Consider the following 22,232-nt stretch of genomic DNA (forward strand, 5'->3'; position numbering starts at 1 on the left):
TTTCTGGGCCAATATTTTCTAAATGTCTTGCTATCACTTCCTTAATGATGGACTCCAGCAGTTTCCCAATGATAGATGTTAGGCTAATTGGCCTATAGTTTCCTGATTTCTGTCTCCTTCCTTTCTTGAAAAGGGCGTTACATTTGCGGTTTTCCAATCCGCTGGGACCTTTCCAGAATCTAGGAAATTTTTGGAAGATTACAACAAATGCATCCACTATCTCTGCAGCCACTTCTTTTAAGACCCTAGGATGCAGGCCATCAGGTCCAGGGGTCTTGTCAGCCTTTAGTCCCATTAGTTTGCCTAGTACTTTTTCTCTAGTGATAGTGATTGTTTTAAGTTCCTCCCTCCCTTTTGCCCCTTGATTTTCCACTATTATTGGTATGTTTTTAGTGTCTTCTACCGTGAAGACATATACAAAATACTTGTTTAAAGTCTGCCATTTCCTTGTTTCCCATTATTAACTCCCCAGTCCCATCCTCTTAAGGGAACAACGTTTACTTTAGCTACTCTCTTCCTTTTTATATACTTGTAGAAGCTTTTACTGTCTGTTTTCATATTTCTTGCTAGTTTACTCTCCTAATCTATTTTCTCCCTCTTTTTAGTCATCGTTAGCAAGTTTCTAAAAATTTCCCAATCTTCTGGCCTACCACTAATCTTCACAACATTGTATGCCTTTTCTTTCAATTTGATACCCTCCTTAACTTCCTTAGTTAGCCACGGATGATTAATTTTTCTTCCGATGGGCGGAAGAGACCTCCCCAGGACACCAAAACAGCCTGGTTGCATATTACACAGGCGGGCACAAGCAGAGATGTGGTCAGGAGGACTTGGGTGCAATGGCACAAACGTTTCAGTGATCTCAGTAGATCACAAAACGTTAGTACAAAGCCACACGCAACCTCATTCTGCTGTGCCTCTCATCACATCCCCATTACTCTGCCTTCCCTACTCTACTTCTTCACATTCTTACTCACACCAACTTACCTTGCACCTCCACCCATCCCTCTCCATCTACATTAGCACTTCCCCATCTCACTAGCCACCCCTCACACTCACCCTCATCCAAGTGCAATCACACCAACTAACAACACACAAGGGTAGCCACTTGGGTGTTTTAGCCAATGTTCATGTAAAGTTTCTATTAATGTGCTGTCAAACATTGAAATCTTTATTTGCAACACTTTACGTTCTTGGACAGATTTGTGTGCACCTTTGGTTTAGTGAGTTGCAGTGAATGGTGAGACAATGGTACCCCCCGCAATGGTGGTGAGTGTGAAAGGAATGGCTTGGTCATTATAAGGATGTTTTATGGTATTGGTGTGGGGTGGTGCCAACCTAGCGCATCATGTGGCAGCTGTGGGAGTGAAAGTCCATATTACCCGAATACCTCGCTATTCTTTCTGCGCAGTCTGAGACCAGCACGTGTTGGGTTAAAAGTTAAAATAGCTTTGTGCTGAGCCTGGGTTGTAAATTGGGTAAGAAGAGTTCAAAGCAAAGGATATCCTCACAGGAAAGAAGATAGTAGAAGGTGTGAGAGTCATTCAGCCATATAAAGTGTCAACTTGATCACCTGTGTGTTATACAGTAGTAATAAAATGGATGGCAAGAGTTTTATTGCAGCAATTAGAAGAGTTGAGAGCCTAGTTGTTTAGTTTATGTTGTTATTCTGCTGGCATTTGTATGTACCTTTGATAAACCAGGATTTATTGATAGTATGCATGGAATGTAGTGATCTAAGGTGAAAATTAGTATAAGAAAATGTAAGGGAACACTGTTTAGCAGCTCACACTGGAATCATGGATAGTGTGTGTCTCAAAAGCAACTTGTGCTCACACTTGTTTTGTGAAATGTGTGTCTCAGCAGCACTCATACTGGTTGTGGATAGTATGAGGTTTCAATAAAGACCTGATCCTGCATTACTACAACTGAGTGTGTTTAAAGCAATGAAATGAAATGAAAAAGAACAAGAAAGCAGTCCAACAGCAGCTAGGGTGTACAGCGTAAAGTGAAGTAAATTTGGCCGTGGTGAGGCCATCCCTGGCCTCCCGGGCAGCAATGTGCTCAGGTGCTGATGCCCTCTGTCCTGTGCAGCATCAGATGATTGCGGAGAAGGTTGGTGTTGTTGGTGCTGCTAGCGTGCCTGGTGCTGCTGGTGTTGGGGCTCATCGTGGTCTGATTCTGTGGACCAAGGTGAGACAGTATAAACAGCACCCATGCTGATGGAATAGATGGCAGGTGAAGTACAGATGACGGAAGCAATCTGTCAATGGTGAGAGAGGTAATGATAGGAGACTGGATGGAGACTTGTGGAAAGACTTGCAGCATGCTGAATCTGTTGTGGAAATGCAGTGAGAAACAGCTTCTGCCTGAGGAAAGTGATCATCTATCAGGTGGGAGCTTTTACTGCACATTTGAAGCTGTCAAGTAATCAGCTGGAGCAATGGCCACGGAACTCCCGCCTCAGGTTGACAGACGTGGTTCCTGTGGCCATGAAGTTAAAGTTAAAAAGTAAGGTTAAAAAAGCCTGTTCAGGGTCTGTTAAGTACAGTTTAAGTACAGTGGGTTGCCCGCCGGGTCTGCTCAGCGCTGACAGACCTGACATTGGGAAAGATGCGTTGTGGCGGGCCTGTCAGCGCTGAGCAGACCCGACCGGCAGTGGCGGGCGACCCAATTAAACTCATTATAATGTACTTAACAGACCCTTAACAGGCTTTCCCAACCCGCTGTCGAAAAAAACCACTGTCCCACCCGACCTGTCACCGATCTTGCCTGCTGACACCCTGGAAAATTCTGGCCAATGATTTGAAGGAGGCTGATTCTCATTAAGAAGGGACTGTGTGGAGAAGACTAGCATTGTTCTGAGCATTGCGTGTCTGTGTTTGATTTTCAGCTTTACCTATGTGCCACCCCCAGTGACTGTGACCTCGAGATCCAGTACTTCAAGGCTGACGAGTGTTGCTTCAAATGCGGCCCTGGTAAGTACTTCTCGGGGGTTTGGGTCAAAGTGAGGTTGGAGGGGGAGGGGGAGGGAAGTCACTGAGAGTACCAAAACAGCATCTTGGCATAAGTACAGAAAATACTGGAAATACACTGCAGTGCCCACCAGTACCGGTAAAGAGAAAGATAGGTTCAAATTTGGAGTGTAGACCCTTCATTGGAATAAGGGGTGTTTTTTTCCAGTGTTCTTTTGTTTTTTTCAGATTTCCAGAATTTGCTGTTCTATACTGTTTATTTGCCAATTTCCTGTTAATGATGCTGCACCTGTAAGGAAGGAACAGGAGGAGGCCATTCAGTTCTAATTTTAAGATTGTCACTTTGGTCTGGACGCCCCACCACTGGGTAGATAGAGAAACTATTTCCTACCAAATCATTTAATCATCTTAAACTTAAACCAAATTGATTTTAGACACTGATGGAGGAGTGTTTTTATCAGTGCCTCGATGGTACATGTGCATTCAATGCAGCCAGTGTAGTTGTTACACTGTGTGGCTGAGCGTTCATTGACTCATAGAATGATACAGCACAGAAGGAGGCCATTCAGCCCATCATGCCTGTGCTGGCTCTTTGGTAGAGCTATCCAATTAGACCCATTCCCTCTCTTCTTTCCCTATAGCCCTGTAATTTTTTTCCCTTCAAGTATTTATCCAATTCTCTTTGGAAAGTTACTATGGAATCTGCTTCCACCGCCCTTTCAGGCAGCGCATTCCAGATCACAATAACTCGCTTTGTTTCCTCATGTCGCCTCTGGTTCTTTTGCCAGTCACCTCAAATCTGTGTCCTCTGGTTACCGACACTTCTGCCACTGGAAACAGTCTCTCCTTATTTACCCTATCAAAACCGTTCCATGATTTTGAATACCTCTATCAAATCTCCTCTCAACCTTCTCTGCTCTAAGGAGAACAATCCCAGCTTTTCCAGTCTCTCTACATAACTGAAAACCCTCATCCCTGGTACCATTCTAGTAAATCCCTTCTGCACCCTCGCTAAGGCCTTCACCTCCTTCATAAAGTGCAGTGCCCAGAATTGAACACAATACTCCAGCTGAGGCCTAACCAGTGTTTTATAAAGGTTTAGCATAACTTCCTTACTTTTTTACTCTATTCCTCTATTTATAAAGCCAAGGATCCCATATGCTTTTTTAACAGCCTTCTCAACTTGTCCTGCCACCTTCAATGATTTGTGTACATACACCCCCAGGTCTCTCTGTTCCTGCTGCCCCTTTAAAATTGTACCATTTTGTTTATATTGCCTCTCCTCATTCTTCCTACCAAAATGTACCACTTCACATTTCTCTGTGTTACATTTCATCTGCCATGTGTCTGCCCATTTCAACAGACTATATATGCGCTCCTGAAGTCTGTTACTATCCTCCTTGTTTGAAGCTCACTCTCTGGATTGCTGTAAACAGGATGTATGACAGAGCAGTGGGACACAGCTTGGCACTAGCTATTCCTCACAGTGAGACCCTGAACTTCAGTCATGTTCCGAAGGGAGGAGGGTGGGATTGCCGATTGACCCTTTCGCTATGGATGATGGGATTGTCTGAACTCCCAACAATATGCTTTTGTCGTCTTTGACTGGAGAGCGAGTGGAGGGGAGGGGACACCACAGGCTCGGATTTCTTGCAACGCCAGCTGAAAACAGAGGTTCAGGGAAAGGAAACAAATGTATTAATGGAGCTGACTTGGTGCAGGCAACAGCAGGCAGATTTTGGGAAGTGGATACATGTCTGTGAGGGGGCAGATGTCTTTAAGGAGGCAGGGGCTGGTGAGGGAGCAAATCTCTAATGGGGCACAGATGTCAATAACGGGGAGAGATTTCAATAAAGATGCAGATACCAATGAAGGGACGGATATTTATTTATTTATTTATTCCAATGTTGGGAGGACTCGTAAAAATCAACATTTCATTGTGCAGTACACACGTCTGCTGCATATATGACAAATAAAATTGAATTGAATTGAATTGAATTGAATATTATATTTGGAGTTCCAAAAGACATTTGATAAGGTGCCACATAAAAAGTTGCTACGCAAGATAAGGGCTCATGGGGTTGGGGGTAATGTATTAGCATGGATAGAGGATTGGTTACTGGAGAGAAAACAGAGAGTAGGGATAAATGGGTCATTTTCAGGTTGGCAGGCTGTAACTAGTGGGGTGCTGCAAGGATCAGTGCTTGGGCCTCAGCTATTTACAATCTATACAGGAAACTTTGGTTTATCCAGAGGTTGTATGTCCGGAATACTCGATCTAACGGCAAAAATCAGGAGCCGTTTTCTGTAAGTTTTTTTAGATCTCGTTCCGTTTTTTTTCCGGTCAGCCACTGCAAGGTCTGTAGCTATAGCAACAGCTTCAGCTAGAGACGCTTGCAGCTGCAGCCGAGTCTTTAGAAGCTGTTGCTAAGCAACAGTGTTTGTTGTCAGATACGGAGATGAAAACCTCCATATGCTTCAACATTAACTTTGTATGTCCGGCAGTTTTGATAGATCGGCAACACGCCGGTCCCGTCGCTGCCGGATATCACAAAGTTTCCTGTATTAATGACTTAGATGAAGAGACCGAGTGCAAGGTCTCCAGGTTTGCTGATGATACAAAGCTAGGTGGAAAAGTAAGCTATGAGGAGGATACAAAGAGCCTGTAAAGGGATATAGACAGGTTAAATGAGTGGGCAATAAGATGGCAGATGGAGTATAATGTGGGGAAATGTGAGGTTATTCACTTTGGTAGGAAGAATAGGAAAACAGAATATTTTTTAAATGGTGAGATTTAGGTGTCCTCGTACAGGAAACACAGAGAGTTAGCATGCAGGTAAAGCAAGCAATTAGGAAGGCAAATGGCAGGTTGGCCTTTATTGCTAGAGGGTTGGAGTACAAGAGTAAGGAAGTCTTGCTACAATTGTACAGGGCTCTGGTGAGACCACACCTGGAGTACTGTGCTCAGTTTTGGTCTCCTTTTCTAAGGAAGCATATACTTTCCTTAGAGGTGGTGCAACAAAGGTTCACTATATTGACTCCTGAGATGAGAGGGTTGTCCTATGAGGAGAGATTTAGTAGATTGAGCCTATACTCTCTGGAGTTTAGAAAATGAGAGGTGATCTCATTGAAACATACAAGATTCTGAGGGGGATTGACAGGATAGTTGCTGAGAGATTGTTTCCCCCGGCTGGAGAGTCTAGAACTAGAGGCCATAGTCTCAGGATCAAGGGTCGGCCTTTTAAGACTGAGATGAGGAGGAATTTCTTCACTCAGAGGGTTGTGAATCTTTGGAATTCTCTGCCCCAGAGGGCTGTAGATGCTCAGTCTGAGTCTCAAGGCTGAGCGAGAGAGATTTTTGGACTCTAGGGGAATCAAGGGATACAGGGATCAGGCGGGAAAGTGGAGTTGAGGTCGAAGATTAGCCATGATCTTATTGAATGGCGGAGCAGGCTCGAGGGGCCGAATGGCCTACTTATGTTCCTAATTCTTATGATCTATCAGAATAAGCTCAATATCAATAATGCTACAGTTGGGTTGGAACAGAACTTGAAAGTATAACATTGTTACGTTGATGATGTCAGTAGCTATATTAGCGAAGTTTGAATGTCTTGTGTTGGTTACAGAACCCTGATTTATATTTCTTTCTTGTGAATTTTATACCTTTGAGGGTGAGCTCAGTCTTCCTACTGGGAATGGAACTCTTTCCATTTGAGGAACCCAGTGACAGCACTGAGCACAGCAGGGTTATATATAGAACCGGAGTCAGGTCAGGTGTTAAAACCTGTTGCCATAATGGCAGTAGACGGTGCTCCCTGTGATTGGTCAACACTGAGTGCCGGGTGGCGGTTCAGTAACTCATCAGTGCTCACTATTCCCCCTGATCCCAGTGATCACTATTCCTCCTGATCCGGTGCTCGCTATCCCTCCTGATCCGGGTGCTCATTATCCCTCCTGATCCAGGTGCTCACTATTCCTCCTGATCCGGGTGCTCACTATTCCCCCTGATCCGTTGCTCACTATTCCCCCTGATCCAGTGCTCACTATTCCCCCTGATCCAGTGCTCACTAGTCCCCCTGATCCAGTGCTCACTATTCCCCCTGATCCGGGTGCTCGCTATACCTCCTGATCCGGCACTCACTATTCCCCCTGATCCGGGTGCTCACTATTCCCCCTGATCCGGTGCTCGCTATACCTCCTGATCCAGTGCTCACTATTCCCCCTGATCCGGGTGCTCGCTATACCTCCTGATCCGGTACTCACTATTCCCCCTGATCCGGTACTCACTATTCCCCCTGATCCGGGTGCTCACTATTCCCCCTGATCCGGTGCTCGCTATACCTCCTGATCCGGTGCTCCCTATTCCACCTGATCCGGTGCTCCCTTTCCCCCCTGGTCCGGGTGCTCACTATTCCCCCTGATCCGGTGCTCACTATTCCCCCTGATCCGGTGCTCACTATTCCCCCTGATCCGGTGCTCGCTATACCTCCTGATCTGGTGCTCACTATTCTCCCTGATCCGGTGCTCCCTTTCCCCACTGGTCCGGGTGCTCGCTATTCCCCCTGATCCGGTGCTCACTATTCCCCCTGATCCGGTGCTCACTATTCCCCCTGATCCGGGTGCTCACTATTCCCCCTGATCCGGTGCTCCCTTTCCCCCCTGGTCCGGGTGCTCACTATTCCTCCTGGTTCGGGTGCTCACTATTCCCCCTGACCCGGTGCTCACTATTCCCCCTGATCCGGTGATCACTATACCTCCTGATCTGGATGCTCACTATTCCCCCTGATCTGGTGCTCACGATTCCCCCTGATCCGGTGCTCCCTTTCCCCCCTGGTCCGGGTGCTCACTATTCCTCCTGGTTCGGGTGCTCACTATTCCCCCTGATCCAGTGCTCACTATTCCCCCTGATCCGGTGCTCACTATTCCCCCTGATCGGTTGCTCACTATTCCTCCTGATCTGGATGCTCACTATTCCCCCTGATCTGGTGCTCACTATTCCTCCTGATCTGGTTGCTCACTATTCCACCTGATCGGTTGCTCACTATTCCTCCTGATCTGGATGCTCACTATTCCCCCTGATCTGGTGCTCACTATTCCTCCTGATCTGGTTGCTCACTATTCCCCCTGATCCGGGTGCTCACTATTCCCCCCTGATCGAGATTGAGAGATATGCAGGAGCAAGAGCAACGAGGGAAGTGATTGAGTGAGAAAAAGAGTTAAACATAAACACAGTGATACAGACAACGCAATGCAGTGTTAGATTCAGAGAGAGAGAGGGAGAGAGAAGAAACAGAAAGAAAGAGGGACAGAAAGAATTGGTGATTGGCAAAGAAGCAGGGAAACCTTTAGAAGAGAGACTTTTTTTTTTGTCCATAAGGGTCGGTACAAGCGATCAACTATTATTATACAAGAATAGAAATATTCTGACATACACAATCTGTTAAGTGCTAGCATGGCTCGGTTGATAGTACCCCGCTCACTGTCAGAAGTTTGTGGGTTCAAGCCCCACTCCAAAACCTGAACACTGATACGGCAGTGCTGAATTAAGGGAACACTGAATTGTTGACACTTTGGGTGAGATGTTAAACTGAGACCCTGCCTGTTCAGGTCACATGGATTAAAGATCCCCTGACACCAGACAAAGTGCAGGGAGTTCTCCCATATCCTGGCTAAGCCAACACCACCACAAACAGATTCCTTTTTATGGGATGTTGCTGTGCGCTAAATGGCTGCCGCCTTTGCCTACGTAACAGCTACTGTGTTTCAAAGTAATTCATCGTGTGAAGCCCTGTGACTTGTTTCTGAGGGACAAAATAAATCATTATATTGTAGCGGTTCGTGTAGATCGCCACTAAATAAGAGAGTTTGACTTCGACGAACTATTAACAAGTTGTTTATTTACAGGAACAGACTAATTACATCAGGTAAGATGGCAGGTAAAATGGCTGACTGTAGGAGCATCGTGGTATAGGTCTTGTCCCAGCGGGGACTCCACAAGGACTGAGTTTGTAGTCCTGTGGGGAGCGTGATGACGTCATCACGTTTGTGTTGTGACATCATCACGTTCGCGTTTCCCGCGCTTAGGGCGTCACGTGATGCGCGTCGTTGTGTCGCTGGCTGTTGAGGCCGAAGTCGGGAAGCCGGGCCGTGCAGGTGCTTGCCGCAGGAGCGGAAGATCGCGTCGCTCCTGTTGGCTGGCCGTTGAGGCCGAAGACGCTAGGCCGGGCTATGCCGGTGGCCGTCCTAGAAGGCTGAGTCGGGCCGGCGGCTGCCGCACGCATGTCACGTCGTACGTGATGTGACGTCAACACGTTAGGGTGCATCTTAAAGGGGCAACGGCCCCAACAGGTAAGTTATACATACAGTAAGGTAAGTTAAAGGGAATTATATGTCTTTATGTAAGGTACAACCGGTGGTACCGCCACAATATAAATGAAAGCCATAACCCTTCTGACACTCTGTTACAAGGTTATGCCTTCCAGTGTAATGGTGGGTAGTTTTAAAGTGGGTGTTTTATTTTTTGCAGGTTCATTCATGGTGATAGAATGTGACACAAATAAATATTCAAGTTGTCAGCCTTGTTCAAATGGCTTTTATCAACCTGTGTGGACTAAGGAAGATCACTGCAGGAAGCACTCAGCTTGTGATCCAGGCAGGTGCCTTTCACTTTTTTTAATTGGTTGTAATTAATATTCTCCCTCACCCCAATCCTTATACTGTTTCTCCTTTTAGCATCTTCTTGGCTTTGGATTCTCCAGTTATTCACTTAGTCTGATATGTTTGACTTTCCCATAACTCCTCTTTGTCTCTACCTCTTAGTGTCAGTTGTGGCTCAGTGCTCCTCCTCCCCGAACAGAATCCTGCCCTTCTCTTCCTGAGCTCCTGACCTCCCCCCCGCCCACCTCGCCAGCTCCTGACCTTCTCCCTCCTCTCCAAGCTCTTCTCTCTCCAATCCCCCTCTCTCTCCCATCCCCCTCCGATCCCTTCTCTCTCTCCCCTCCGATCTCCTCTCTCCCCCCTCCGATCTCTTCTCTCTCTCCCCTCCAATTCCTTCTCTCTCTCCCGTCCCCCTCCGATCGTTTCTCTCTCTCCCCTCTCTCTCCCCCCTCCGATCTATTCTCTCTCCCCTCCAATTCCTTCTCTCTCTCCCCTCTCCCCCTCTCTCTCCCCCCTCCGATCTATTCTCTCTCCCCTCCAATTCCTTCTCTCTCTCCCCCCCCCTCTGATCTCTTCTCTCTCCCCTCCAATTCCTTCTCTCTCTCCCCCCCCTCTGATCTCTTCTCTCTCCCCTCCAATTCCTTCTCTCTCCCTCCGATCTCCTCTCTCCCCCCTCCGATCTCCTCTCTCCCCCCTCCAATCCTCTCTCTCTCTCTCTCTCTCTCTCCCCATCTCCTCTCTCTCCCCATCTCCTCTCTCTCCCCTCCGATCTCCTCTCTCCCCTCCAATCTCCTCTCCCCCCTCCAATCCCCTCTATCTCTCCCCATCCCCTCTCTCTCCCCCCCTTGATCTCCTCTCTCTCCCCTCCAATCCCCTCTCTCTCTCTCTCTCTCTCTCTCTCTCTCTCTCTCTCTCCCTCTCCCTCTCTCTCCCCCCTCCGATCTCCTCTCTCCCCCTCCAATCCCCCCTCTCTCTCTTCCCTTCTCGCTCCCCCCCCGATGTCCTCTCCTCTCCCCCCTCCGATCTCCTCTCTCTCTGCCCCCCCCCCCCCCGCTCTCCTTTCCTCCATCCAATCCCCTCTCCTCTCCTCCCCCCCTGCCCCCAGGCCACCCACCCCATCCCCTGACTTCCGGACGGAGCTGTGTGGAGTGAAGTGTGGCAATGCAGACCGCTGCCACACCGTTGGTTACTGTGCATGCATGGCCGGATCGAGTGGGCATGCGCGGCACCAGCTGGGCACACATGCACAGAGAGAGTCAAATGTGCGTTGCAAATAATCACTGATATAAATGCAAGTTGTTGTCTAATGGCTTTGATACACATGTGTCTCCTGGTACACCATAGAGGCAAAACATGATTGTTTAATGAAGGTTAGAAATGAATTTATAGTGTCAATGTATTCAATCAATGAGATGAACAAGGCGTAACGAGTAATAAAAATAAAATAATTTTGACTTTCTCCAGTTGTGGGTCCTGACTCAAGCTGGGATGCAGTTCATGTGCACTCACCACCCTCTCATACCTTGTCCAAGTGACCAATTCTGGTGTGCAAATCCAGACAGTGGAGCCTGGTGTTCCTGATCAGACACACGCCTGACCAGAAATGAGGTGGCTTGCAATTCGTGCTTGCCCGATATCGTGAGCACCAACCCCGCTGTCATTTTTGGGGTTGGTCTCATTATAATACTTTGGGTGAGTTCCTAGCCACAGAAACGTCTTGAGTGGGAGCTCGCCCATTCTGACAGGGGATCACGGGATATAGTGGTGCTGCTCCAGGTCTCTGGTAGGTCTTGGAGGAGGGAAAATGATCGGGAGAGAGGGCGGCGACTGAGAGGGGGCTGGTAAAATGATTGGAAGGGATGGGGGTGACCAGGAGAGGAGGGGTGAGGGAGCGACTGGGAGAGGGGGTGGAAGTGATTGAGAGAGGGGGTGGCGATCGGGAGATGGGGTGGGGGCGAGTGGGTAGGGAGGCAATCAGGAGTGGGGGTGAGCAGTGGTTGGTAGCAGCCCGTTTACTCCTGCACCTCCTGGCTCTCATTCAGTTAAGTATTATTTACAGCACATACCTTTTTGGTGGGGGGTACAGCGGTCCCCTTAAGGAACACTGGTTAGGCCACATGTAGACCTAGTTTTCTTGAACAGCACCGGCTGCACTCGGCAGCTCAATTGTACAAAGGGGGCCTCAAACATGCAAATAGGGTGCTTAATGCCTGTTTCAGGCATGAACCTTGGATGCCTATACCAGTATGGCGGGTTCCGCACTTCCGGATCAGAATGTGCACGGCACGCCAGCCGCCATATTGGAACACAATCAGAATCCCTGTGAGGGAAGGGTAGAAAGTGTAAAGTAAAGGGGAGGGTGAGAAACTCGTAGAATATAAGACCACCCTATTGACTCCCAATAACTCGAATGTTCATTCTAAAAATGACTGTTACAGGATGTGGTAAATCAACCTCAACTAGAAGTGGGAGTGCCAATGTGTTTCAGACTTTGTGAGTGGTGTGTTGGTGTCGGGTGTAAGCGGACTGTTCTGTCATGTCTCGTGAGTTAGGTTGAATTGTCACATGGCTCTGGAGTGGGTTTGTACACTGACCTTTTGTCTTGTGAAGCAGAGTTTGAATCAAGGCCAGACTAATGGGCTGGTAGTTCCTTCTTTGTACAGGTGGTATGGGTCCAATGTGAGTTCATCTTGGGCATTTGTCAAACCAAGTTTGGAGCCCACAGAGTGTGTTGGTGGTCAGTATCTGCGCCTCTGGGAGCAGTTTAGGAGTCAACAAAGGAGGACAAAGGGATTAATTAAGAAAGGGAAAATAGAATATGAGAGTAAGCTAGTAGGGAACATAAAAACTGACTGTAAAAGCTTTTATAAATATGTGAAGAGAAAAAGATTAGTGAAGTTAAGCGTAGGTCCCTTACAGTCAGAATCAGGGGAATTTATAATGGGAAACAAGGAAATGGCAGACCAACTAAATGCATACTTTGGTTCTGTATTCACAAAGGAGGACACAAATAACCTCCCAGAGATGCCGGGGAACATAGGGTCGGATGAAAGCGAGGAACTGAAAGAAATCAGTATTTGTAGGAAAATGGTGTTAGGAAAATTGATGGGACTGAAGGCCGATAAATCCCCAGGGCCTGATGGTCTACATCCCAGGGTACTTAAGGAAGTGGCCCTAGAGATAGTAGATACATTACTGATCATCTTCCAGAACTCGATAGACTCTGGAACGGTACCCATGGATTGGAGGGTAGCTAATGTTACCCCACTATTCAAAAAAGGTGGTAGAGAAAAAGCAGGGAATTATAGACCGGTAAGCCTGACATCGGTAGTGGGGAAAATGCTAGAGTCTATTATAAAAGATGTAATAGCAGAGCACTTGGAAAGCAGTGACAGGATCGGACAAAGTCAACATGGATTTACAAAAGGTAAATCATGCTTGACTAATCTACTGGAATTTTTTGAGGATGTAACTGGTAAAATAGATAAGGGAGAACCAGTGGATGTGGTGTATTTGGACTTTCAGAAGGCTTTCGATAAGGTCCCACACAAGAGATTAGCGTGCAAAATTAAGGCACATGGGATTGGGGGCAAGGTATTGACTTGGATAGAGAACTGGTTGGCGGACAGAAAGCAAAGAGTTGGAATAAACGGGTCGTTTTCCGAGTGGCAGGCAGTGACTAGTGGGGTACCGCAAGGATCGGTCCTAGGACCCCAGCTGTTCACAATATATATTAATGATCTGGACAAGGGAATTGGATGTAATATCTCCAAATTTGCAGACGACACAAAGCTGGGCGGGAGGGTAAGCTGCGAGGAGGATGTCGGGAAACTCCAGTACGATTTGGACAGGTTGGGTGATTGGGCAGAAACATGGCAAATGCACTATAATGTGGATAAATGTGAGGTTATCCACTTTGGTGGCAAAAACAGGAAGGCAGATTATTATTTGAATGGCAATAGATTGGGAGAAGGGGAAGTGCAAAGAGACCTGGGGGTCCTTGTGCACCAGTCGCTGAAGGTAAGCATGCAGGTGCAGCAGGCGGTTAAGAAGGCAAATGGTATGCTGGCCTTCGTAGCAAGAGGGTTCGAGTACAGGAACAAGGGTGTCTTGCTACAGTTGTACAGGGCCTTGGTGAGACCGCACCTTGAGTATTGTGTGCAGTTTTGGTCACCTTACCTGAGGAAGGACGTTCTTGCCATGGAGGGAGTGCAGCGAAGATTCACCAGGCTGATACCTGGGATGGCAGGAATGACGTATGAGGAGAGATTGTGTCGATTGGGCTTATTCTCACTGGAGTTTAGAAGGTTGAGAGGGGATCTCATCGAAACCTATAAAATTCTGTCAGGTCTGGACAGACTAGATGCAGGAAGGATGTTTCTGATGGCCGGGGAGTCCAGAACCAGGGGTCATAGTCTAAGGATAAGGGGTAAGCCATTTAGGACTGAAATGAGGAGGAATTTCTTCACCCAGAGAGTGGTGAACCTGTGGAATTCTCTGCCACAGAGGGCAGTGGAGGCCAGTTCATTAAATATATTCAAGAAAGAGTTGGATATATTTCTTGAGGCTAAAGGGATCAAGGGATATGGTGAAAAGGCAGGGACAGGGTACTGAATTGGATGATCAGCCATGATCACATTGAATGGCGGAGCAGGCTCGAAGGGCCGAATGGCCTACTCCTGCTCCTATCTTCTATGTTTCTATGTTACACTTTATCCTTTTATTGTCAGATGGAAATTGTGTGAGTTCACAGCTCTGCTCCTCAGCATCGCTCCTCAGCCCCGCTACTCAGCACCAGTCCTCAACCTCGCTCCTCACCCCCCGCTCCTCACCGCCCACTCCTCACCCTCACTCCCGGCTCCACTCCTCACCCCGCGCTCCTCACCCCCCGCTCCTCACCCCCCGCTCCTCACCCTCACTCCCGGCTACACTCCTCACCCCGCGCTCCTCACCCCGCGCTCCTCACCCCCAGCTCCTCACCGCCCACTCCTCACCCCCCGCTCCTCACCCTCACTCCCGGCTCCACTCCTCACCCCCCGCTCCTCACCCTCACTCCTCACCCTCACTCCTTACCCTCACTCCTCACCCCCCACTCCCGGCTCCACTCCTCACCCCGCGCTCCTCACCCCCAGCTCCTCACCCCCACTCCCAACTCCGCTCCTCACCCCCTGCTCCTCATCCCCCGCTCCTCACCCCCTGCTCCTCACCCTCACTCCTCACCCTCACTCCTCACCCTCGCTCCTCAACCTCGCTCCTCAACCTCGCTCCTCAACCTCGCTCCTCACCCTCGCTCCTCACCCTCGCTCCTCACCCTCGCTCCTCACCCTCGCTCCTCACCCTCGCTCCTCACCCTCGCTCCTCACCCTCGCTCCTCACCCTCGCTCCTCACCCTCGCTCCTCACCCTCGCTCCTTACCCTCGCTCCTTACCCTCGCTCCTTACCCTCGCTCCTTACCCTCGCTCCTTACCCTCGCTCCTTACCCCTCGCTCCTTACCCCCCGCTCCTCACCCCCCCGCTGCTCACCCCCCGCTCCTCACCCCCCGCTCCTCACCCCCCGCTCCTCACCCCCCGCTCCTCACTCCCCGCTCCTCACCCCCCGCTCCTCACCCCCAGCTCCTCATCCCCCACTCCTCACCCCTCACACTTTACCCCCGCTCCTCACCCCCTCGTTCCTCACCCCCTCGTTCCTCACCCCCTCGTTCCTCACCCCCTCGTTCCTCACCCCCTCGTTCCTCACCCCCTCGCTCCTCACCCCCTCGCTCCTCACCCCCAGCTCCTCATCCCACACTCCTCACCCCCACTCCTCACCCCCAGCTCCTCACCCCTCACCCTCACACCCAGCTCCTCATCCCACACTCCTCACCCCCAGCTCCTCACCCTCACCCCTACACTTTACCCCCGCTCCTCACCCCCGCTCCTCACCCCCTCGCTCCCCACTCCTCACCCCTCACCCTCACACTTCACCCCCAGCTCCTCACCCCCCTGCTCCTCACCCCCCTGCTCCTCACCCCCTGCTCCTCACCCCCCCGTTCCTCACCCCTCACTCCACCCCTCGCTCCTCACCCCCTTGCTCCTCACCCCCTCGCTCCTCACTCCCGGCTCCACTCCTCACCCCCCCCCCCCACTCCTCACCCCCTACTCCCGGCTCCACTCCTCACCCCCCCCAACTCCTCACCCCCTACTCCCCGGCTCCACTCCTCACCCCCCCCCCCCCCACTCCTCACCCCCTACTCCCGGCTCCACTCCTCACCCCCCCCCAACTCCTCACCCCCTACTCCCGGCTCCACTCCTCACCCCCCCCCCCCCCCCCCACTTCCTCACCCCCTACTCCCGGCTCCACTCCTCACCCCCTACTCCCGGCTCCACTCCTCACCCCCCCCCCCCCCCACTCCTCACCCCCACTCCCCGGCTGCACTTCTCACTGCTACTTTTACCTTCTCTGGTGCTTTGCGGAATTGAACTCTGCTACATGCTGGGGGTGAGAATTCCTGTGCCAGATTTATGAAATCAGGAGTATATTCAAGGCTGAGATAGATTTTTTGACTCTAGGGGCATCAAGGGACATGGAGATCGGGCGGGAAAGTGGTGTTGAGGTCAAAGGTTAGCCATGATCTTATTGAATGGCGGAGCAGGCTCGAGGGGCCGTATTGCCTACTCGTGATCCTAATTCTTATGTTCTTATGAACTGTGGGGGTGAGAGTCCATGTGAACTGTCGGGGGGGAGAATTGCTAACATGAACTCGGGAAAATAGGAGGAGAATAACTCCCTGTTTCTGTGACAACCATATAAGCGAACGTAAAACAATTGAACAATCAGCTTTAGCTCCAGAGAGCACCATTGCACTGTACAAATGTTGGAATGCTGGGCCTACCTGCAATTTGTGTTAGTGCATCAGGGCACAAGTGTGTTCTATCAATTGCTACAAAAGACTGGAAGTTGAGAAAGTAATAAACAGGCTTTTATTACCAAAGAACAGAGCATGCCTCTTGTGGTTGCCTGGTATCCAAAAGGGCCGGGGGCTGCCGAGCAGCGACCTTTATACCCAGCCATGAGGGTGGAGCCAGGGGCGGAGTCAGCTGAGGCATGCACAGACAAGTACAACAATATGCAAGAGTGAACAACAGTACTAACAGTGAACAACAGTACTAACAACAGTGGTGAACAACAATACTAACAACAGTGGTTTACCACATGCCCCACTGTTCTTCAAAGGCCTGTAGCCAGGACTGTTTGAGTTATCAGCTGCTGCCAATTCTCCAGGTGGGCGTGTGTGAACGTACCTTAAGGAATTAAGAAGTTTTAATATCAAGGTTGAGGAATAGCGTGAAACTGAGCCTCACTCTCGCATGTTATCAACTGAGCCCCCTCAATTACATTACAATCTACCTGTCACAGATGCATCTGTCCATGACAGTATTGGTAGCAGTGACCACCGCACAGTCATTGTGGAGACGAAGTTCCGTCTTCACACTGAGGACACCCTCCATCGTGTTGTGTGGCACTACCACCGTGCTAAATGGGATAGATTCAGAACAGATCTAGCAGCTCAAAACTGGGCATCCATAAGGCTCTGTGGGCCATCAGCAGCAGCAGAATTGTATTCCACCACAATCTGTAACCTCAGGCCAGGCATATCCCTCGCTCTACAATTACCATCAAGCCAGGGGACCACCCTGGTTCAATAAGGAGTGTAGAAGAGCTTGCCAGGCATACCTAAAAATGAGGCGCCAACCTGGGGAAGCTGCAACACAGGACTACATGCATGCTAAACAGCGGAAGCAGCATGCTATAGACAGGGCTAAGCAATCCCACAATCAACGGATCAAATCAAAGCTCTGCAGTCCTGCCACATCCAGTCGTGAATGGTGGTGGAGCATTAAACAACTAATGGGAGGAGGAGGCTCCATGAATAAATATCCCCATCCTCATTGATGGTGGAGCCCAGCACGTGAGTGCAAAAGACAAGGCTAAAGCGTTTGCAACCATCTTCAGCCAGAAGTGCCGAGTGGATGATCCATATCGGCCTCCTCTTGAGGTCCCCACCACCACAGAAGTCAGTTTTCAGCCGATTTGATTCACTGCACGTGATATCAAGAAAAAGCTGAGCACACTGGATACAGCAAAGGCTGTGAGCCCCGACAACATCCCGGCTATCGTGCTGAAGACTTGTGTTCCAGAACTAGCCGCGCCTCTAGCCAAGCTGTTCCAGTACAGCTACAACACTGGCATCTATCCGACAATGTGGAAAACTGCCCAGGTATGTCCTGTCGACAAAAAGCAGGACAAATCCAACCCGGCCAATTACCACCCCATCAGTCTACTCTCAATCATCAGCAAAGTGATGGAAGGTGTCATCGACAGTGCTATCAAGCGGCACTTACTCACCAATAACCTGCTCACTGATGCACAGTTTGGGTTCTGCCAAGACCACTCGGCTCCTGACCTCATTACAGCCTTGGTCCAAACATGGACAAAGGAGTTGAATTCTAGAGGTGAGGTGAGAGTGACTGCTCTTGACATTAAGGCAGCATTTGACCAAGTATGGCATCAAGGAGCCCTAATAAAACTGAAGTCAGTGGGAATCGGGGGGGGGGAGGGGGAAACACTCCACTGGCTGGAGTCAAACCTAGCACAAAGGAAGATGGATGTGGTGGTTGAAAGTCAATCATCACAACCCCAGGACATCGCTGCAGAAGTTCCTCAGGGCAGTGTCCTAGGCCCAACCATCTTCAGCTGCTTCATCAATGACCTTCCCTCCAACATAGGGTCAGAAATGGGGATGTTCGCTGATGACTGCAGAGTGTTCAGTGCCATCCACAACTCCTCAGATAATGAAGCAGTCCATGCCCACATGCAACAAGACCTGGACGACGTTCAGGCTTGGGCTGATGAGTGGCAGGTAACATTCGTGCCACAGAAGTGCCAGGCAATGACTATCTCCAACAAGCGAGAGTCTAAACACCGCCCCTTGACATTCAATGGCATTACCATCGCCGAATCCCCCACCATCAACATCCTGGGGGGTCACCATTGACCAGAAACTTAACTGGACCAGCCACATAAATACTGTGGCAACAAGAGCAGGTCAGAGGCTGGGTATTCTGCGGCGAGTGTCTCACCTCCTGATTCCCCAAAGTCTTTCTACCATCTACAAGGCAAAGTAAGGAGTGTGATGGAATACTCTCCACTTGCCTGGATGAGTGCAGCTCCAATAACACACAAGAAGCTCGACACCATCCAGGACAAAGCAGCCCGCTTAATTGGCACCCCATCCACCACCTTAAACATTCACTCCCTCCACCACCGGCGTACCGTGGCTGCAGTGTGTACCATCTACAAGATGCTTTGCAGCAATTCGCCAAGGCTTCTTCGGCAGCACCTCCCAAACCCGCGACCTCTTCCACCTAGAAGAACAAAGGCAGCAGGTGCATGGGAACACCATCACCTCCAAGTTCCCCTCCAAGTCGCACACCATCCTGACTTAGAAGTATATTGCCTATCCTTCATCGTTACTGGGTCAAAATCCTGGAACTCCCTCCCTAACAGCACTGTGGGAGTACCTTCACCACACGGACTGCAGCGGTTCAAAAAGGTGGTTCACCACCACCTTCTCAAGGGCAATTAGGGATGGGCAATAAATGCTGGCCTTGCCAGCGACGCCTACATCCCATAAAAACGAATAAAAAAAAAAAAAAGACCTGTAGCTCACTCCCGGTTGCTCACTCCCGGTTACTCACTCCCGGTCACTCACTATTCGATATAAAGGTAGAAGTTGCATTCCGCCTGGTCAGAGGGGAACAGGCAGTCGGTGAATGGAGGGGGTGTTAGATGTTTCGGCTGACATCGCTGTCATCAGATCTCCACCCATTGTGCACCAATCATCAATTTCCAGCCAGCTTTAGGTCGCTCTAAAGTCCCACCCAAAACAGATGAGAACTTTATTTCAACATTATACTGATATGCAAATGAGTGCAGGTGGAATTCCCCACCATTTTGTGCTCTGATTGCCCATATAAAACGGGTAATGGGGCTGACAGGAAGTCAGTGCATAGAGAGCGGGATGACCTTTGAAGCACGTATGAAAATGGACTGAATTTTTTTAGTGCGTTTTTGTAGGTAAATGTCAGGTTTTCAAGGGGTGGCGTTTGGACCTATTATAACGAGGAACCTTTGCCCAGGCTCAGCCTTGGAGTTTGAAGCTTGTGCTTCTTGTGGTATTTTAGCAAATCACCAAATGTTTTGTGTCGGAGGTGAGAACAATGCACCAAGTGTTAGGGGGTGCGCGTAGCAATTTGGAGTTTGTACACAGACCAGACAGCCTCAGTGTGTAACTATGGAATCCACTCCTTTTAATGTGCGCCCACTGTCACTTAAAACTCTGGTAACTCCCTAAAGTTCCAGTCTCCCCAGCCCTGTCGCTCAGAGACTGCACCTCCTTACACCTCCTGCAGTATTGGTTGCTTCCCCTGAATTGAGGCGCTTGTTGCCTCAGCAAAATCAATTTGCGCACCTTCCTTGCGCAAACATGTTTGGGCGTCTCATTGTCACGTTGAGCTTGTGTAGTGAGGGGATCACTCTTTTTCTCTCCCAGGTTTTTTTGCTTGGTTTGGTCTGTGGAGAGTTGTAAAAAAAAAGGACCAATCCAAGGGCAGTCGCTGCACAAGTTGGAATCTGAGGAGCTGTGGCCTGCCACACAACGCGTAGACTGGGTGTGAACCATCAAGCGTCTCACTGCAGAGATATGCTGCCTTTTTTAATAAATCATCTGAATCCTGACATCTGAATGAGGCCAAAATTCAAATTGCCCCCCCCAAATTTTACTTCCTTCAGAGAATCCTTTGCCCATCATTCCGAGCAAGGAATTGGAAAATGTTCTGGAGGTTCCCTGAAATTTGCCTAAACTTTATACAGCTATGTATGTAACTATATACACTAGTGAACACATTCATTACTTGGAACCACTCACCACTCACTTAATCACTCACTCAGAATCACTCACTTACTCCTCCCTTTAGAAGGAAGGAAGTACTTTGTTATTTAGCACCTTTCTCGCCCTTAGGACATCCCATCAAGCTTTACAGCCAGTGAATTACTTTTGAGATGCAGTCACTGTTTGTTTGTAGGCAAACATGGCAGCTAATTTGCGCACAGCAAGGTGCCACAAACAGCAAGCAGATGAATGACAAATTAAGCTGGTTTTGGTGGTGTTGATTCAGGGATAAATGTTGGCCATGACATGCCAAGAACCTCCTGCTCCTCTTCCGCATCCAGGGGAGGGCAGACGGGGCTTTGGTTTAATGTCCCATCTAAAAGACGGCACCTCCGACAGTGCAGCACTCCTTCTGCACAGCATTGAAGTGTCAGCCTAGATTTACTTTTTTTTTTATCCATGTGGATGTGGGCGGCACTGGCAAGGCCAACATTTATTGCCCATTCCTAATTTCTATTCCTTGTTTTCAAATCCCTCCATGGCCTTGCCCCCTCCATATCTCTCTAACCTCCTCCAGCCCTACAGCTCCCCGAGACCTCTGCTCTCCTCCAATTCTGGCCGCTTTGCTTCACCATTGACAGTTGTATCTTCAGCTGCCTAGGCCCTAAGCTCTGAAGTCTCTCCATAAACCTTTCCACCTTGCTCCCCTCCTTTAAGATGCTCCTTTAAAAGCTACCTCTTTGACCAAGCATATGGTCGCCTGTCTTAATATCTCCTTATGTGGCTCAGTGTCAAATTTTGTTTGAATACGCTCCTGTGAAGCACCTTGGGATGTTTTACTACGTTAAAGGCGCTATATAAATCCAAGTTGTTGTTGAGAGACTAGGCAGTGAAATATGGGCTACTTGACCATGGGCAATATCAAGCGAAGGCATGAGCAGGTATGATTACCCGGTTAATCTCTTTTTAAACCTCCTTCTCTAGCCCAGCGGCACTGAGGTCAACTGTAAAAACTCTTAATCTGAGTCAGAAGGTCGTGGGTTCAGGTCCCACTCCAGGACTTGAGCAGAAAATCCAGGCTGACACTCCAGTGCAATAATGAGGGAGCGCTGCACTTCCAGGGTGAGATGTTAAACTGAAGCACCGTCTGCTCTCTCTCAGGTGGATGTAAAAGCTCCCATGGCAATATTCGAAGAAGAGCAGGGGATTTTTCCAGTGTCCTGGCCAACATTTTCCCTCAACCAACGTCACTAAAACAGATTATCTGGTCATTATCACATTGCTGTCTGTGGGACCTTGCTGTGTGTAAATTGGCTGCCGTGTTTCCTACATTACAGCAGTGACTACACTTCAAAAAGTACTTCATTGGCTGTAAAGCTCTTTGGGATATCCTGAGTTCGTGAAAGGCGCTATATAAATGCAAGTCTTCCTTTCATTTCCTTTTTTCAGATGCACAGTTCTAGCAGGGGGTCACTAAGCAATCATGAGCAGGAGCCCTTGTTAGCGCATTGGTGCTGAGGCCAATTGTATCACCCCCAATGAGGGCCTCATGAGGTCAGTGAACTCAGCAAAGAGCAGGAACAGCACCTAGAACCTTCTGATCTTGATGGCTTTAGTCCACCAAGACTGCCTCCTTCCACCTCCGTAACATTGGCCGTTCCTGCCTCTG

At 49.2% G+C, this 22,232-nt stretch overlaps 1 protein-coding gene across 1 annotated transcript in view; it reads left to right on the plus strand.

Moving 5' to 3' along the window:
- The window catches only part of LOC147108554 (tumor necrosis factor receptor superfamily member 5-like), a 92,934-nt gene that overhangs the window by 41,368 nt on the left and 29,334 nt on the right, over positions 1–22,232 (plus strand). The window contains exons 2-3 of the mRNA XM_086005233.1: positions 2,894–2,978; positions 9,502–9,627. Of these exons, the coding sequence (XP_085861359.1) occupies positions 2,894–2,978; positions 9,502–9,627 (211 nt within the window). The remainder of the gene's footprint in view (positions 1–2,893; positions 2,979–9,501; positions 9,628–22,232) is intronic.

The sequence above is a fragment of the Somniosus microcephalus genome, chromosome 13 (assembly GCF_052327205.1).
Source record: "Somniosus microcephalus isolate GS21.2 chromosome 13, FLI_Smic_1.0, whole genome shotgun sequence".
NCBI lineage: Eukaryota > Metazoa > Chordata > Chondrichthyes > Squaliformes > Somniosidae > Somniosus > Somniosus microcephalus.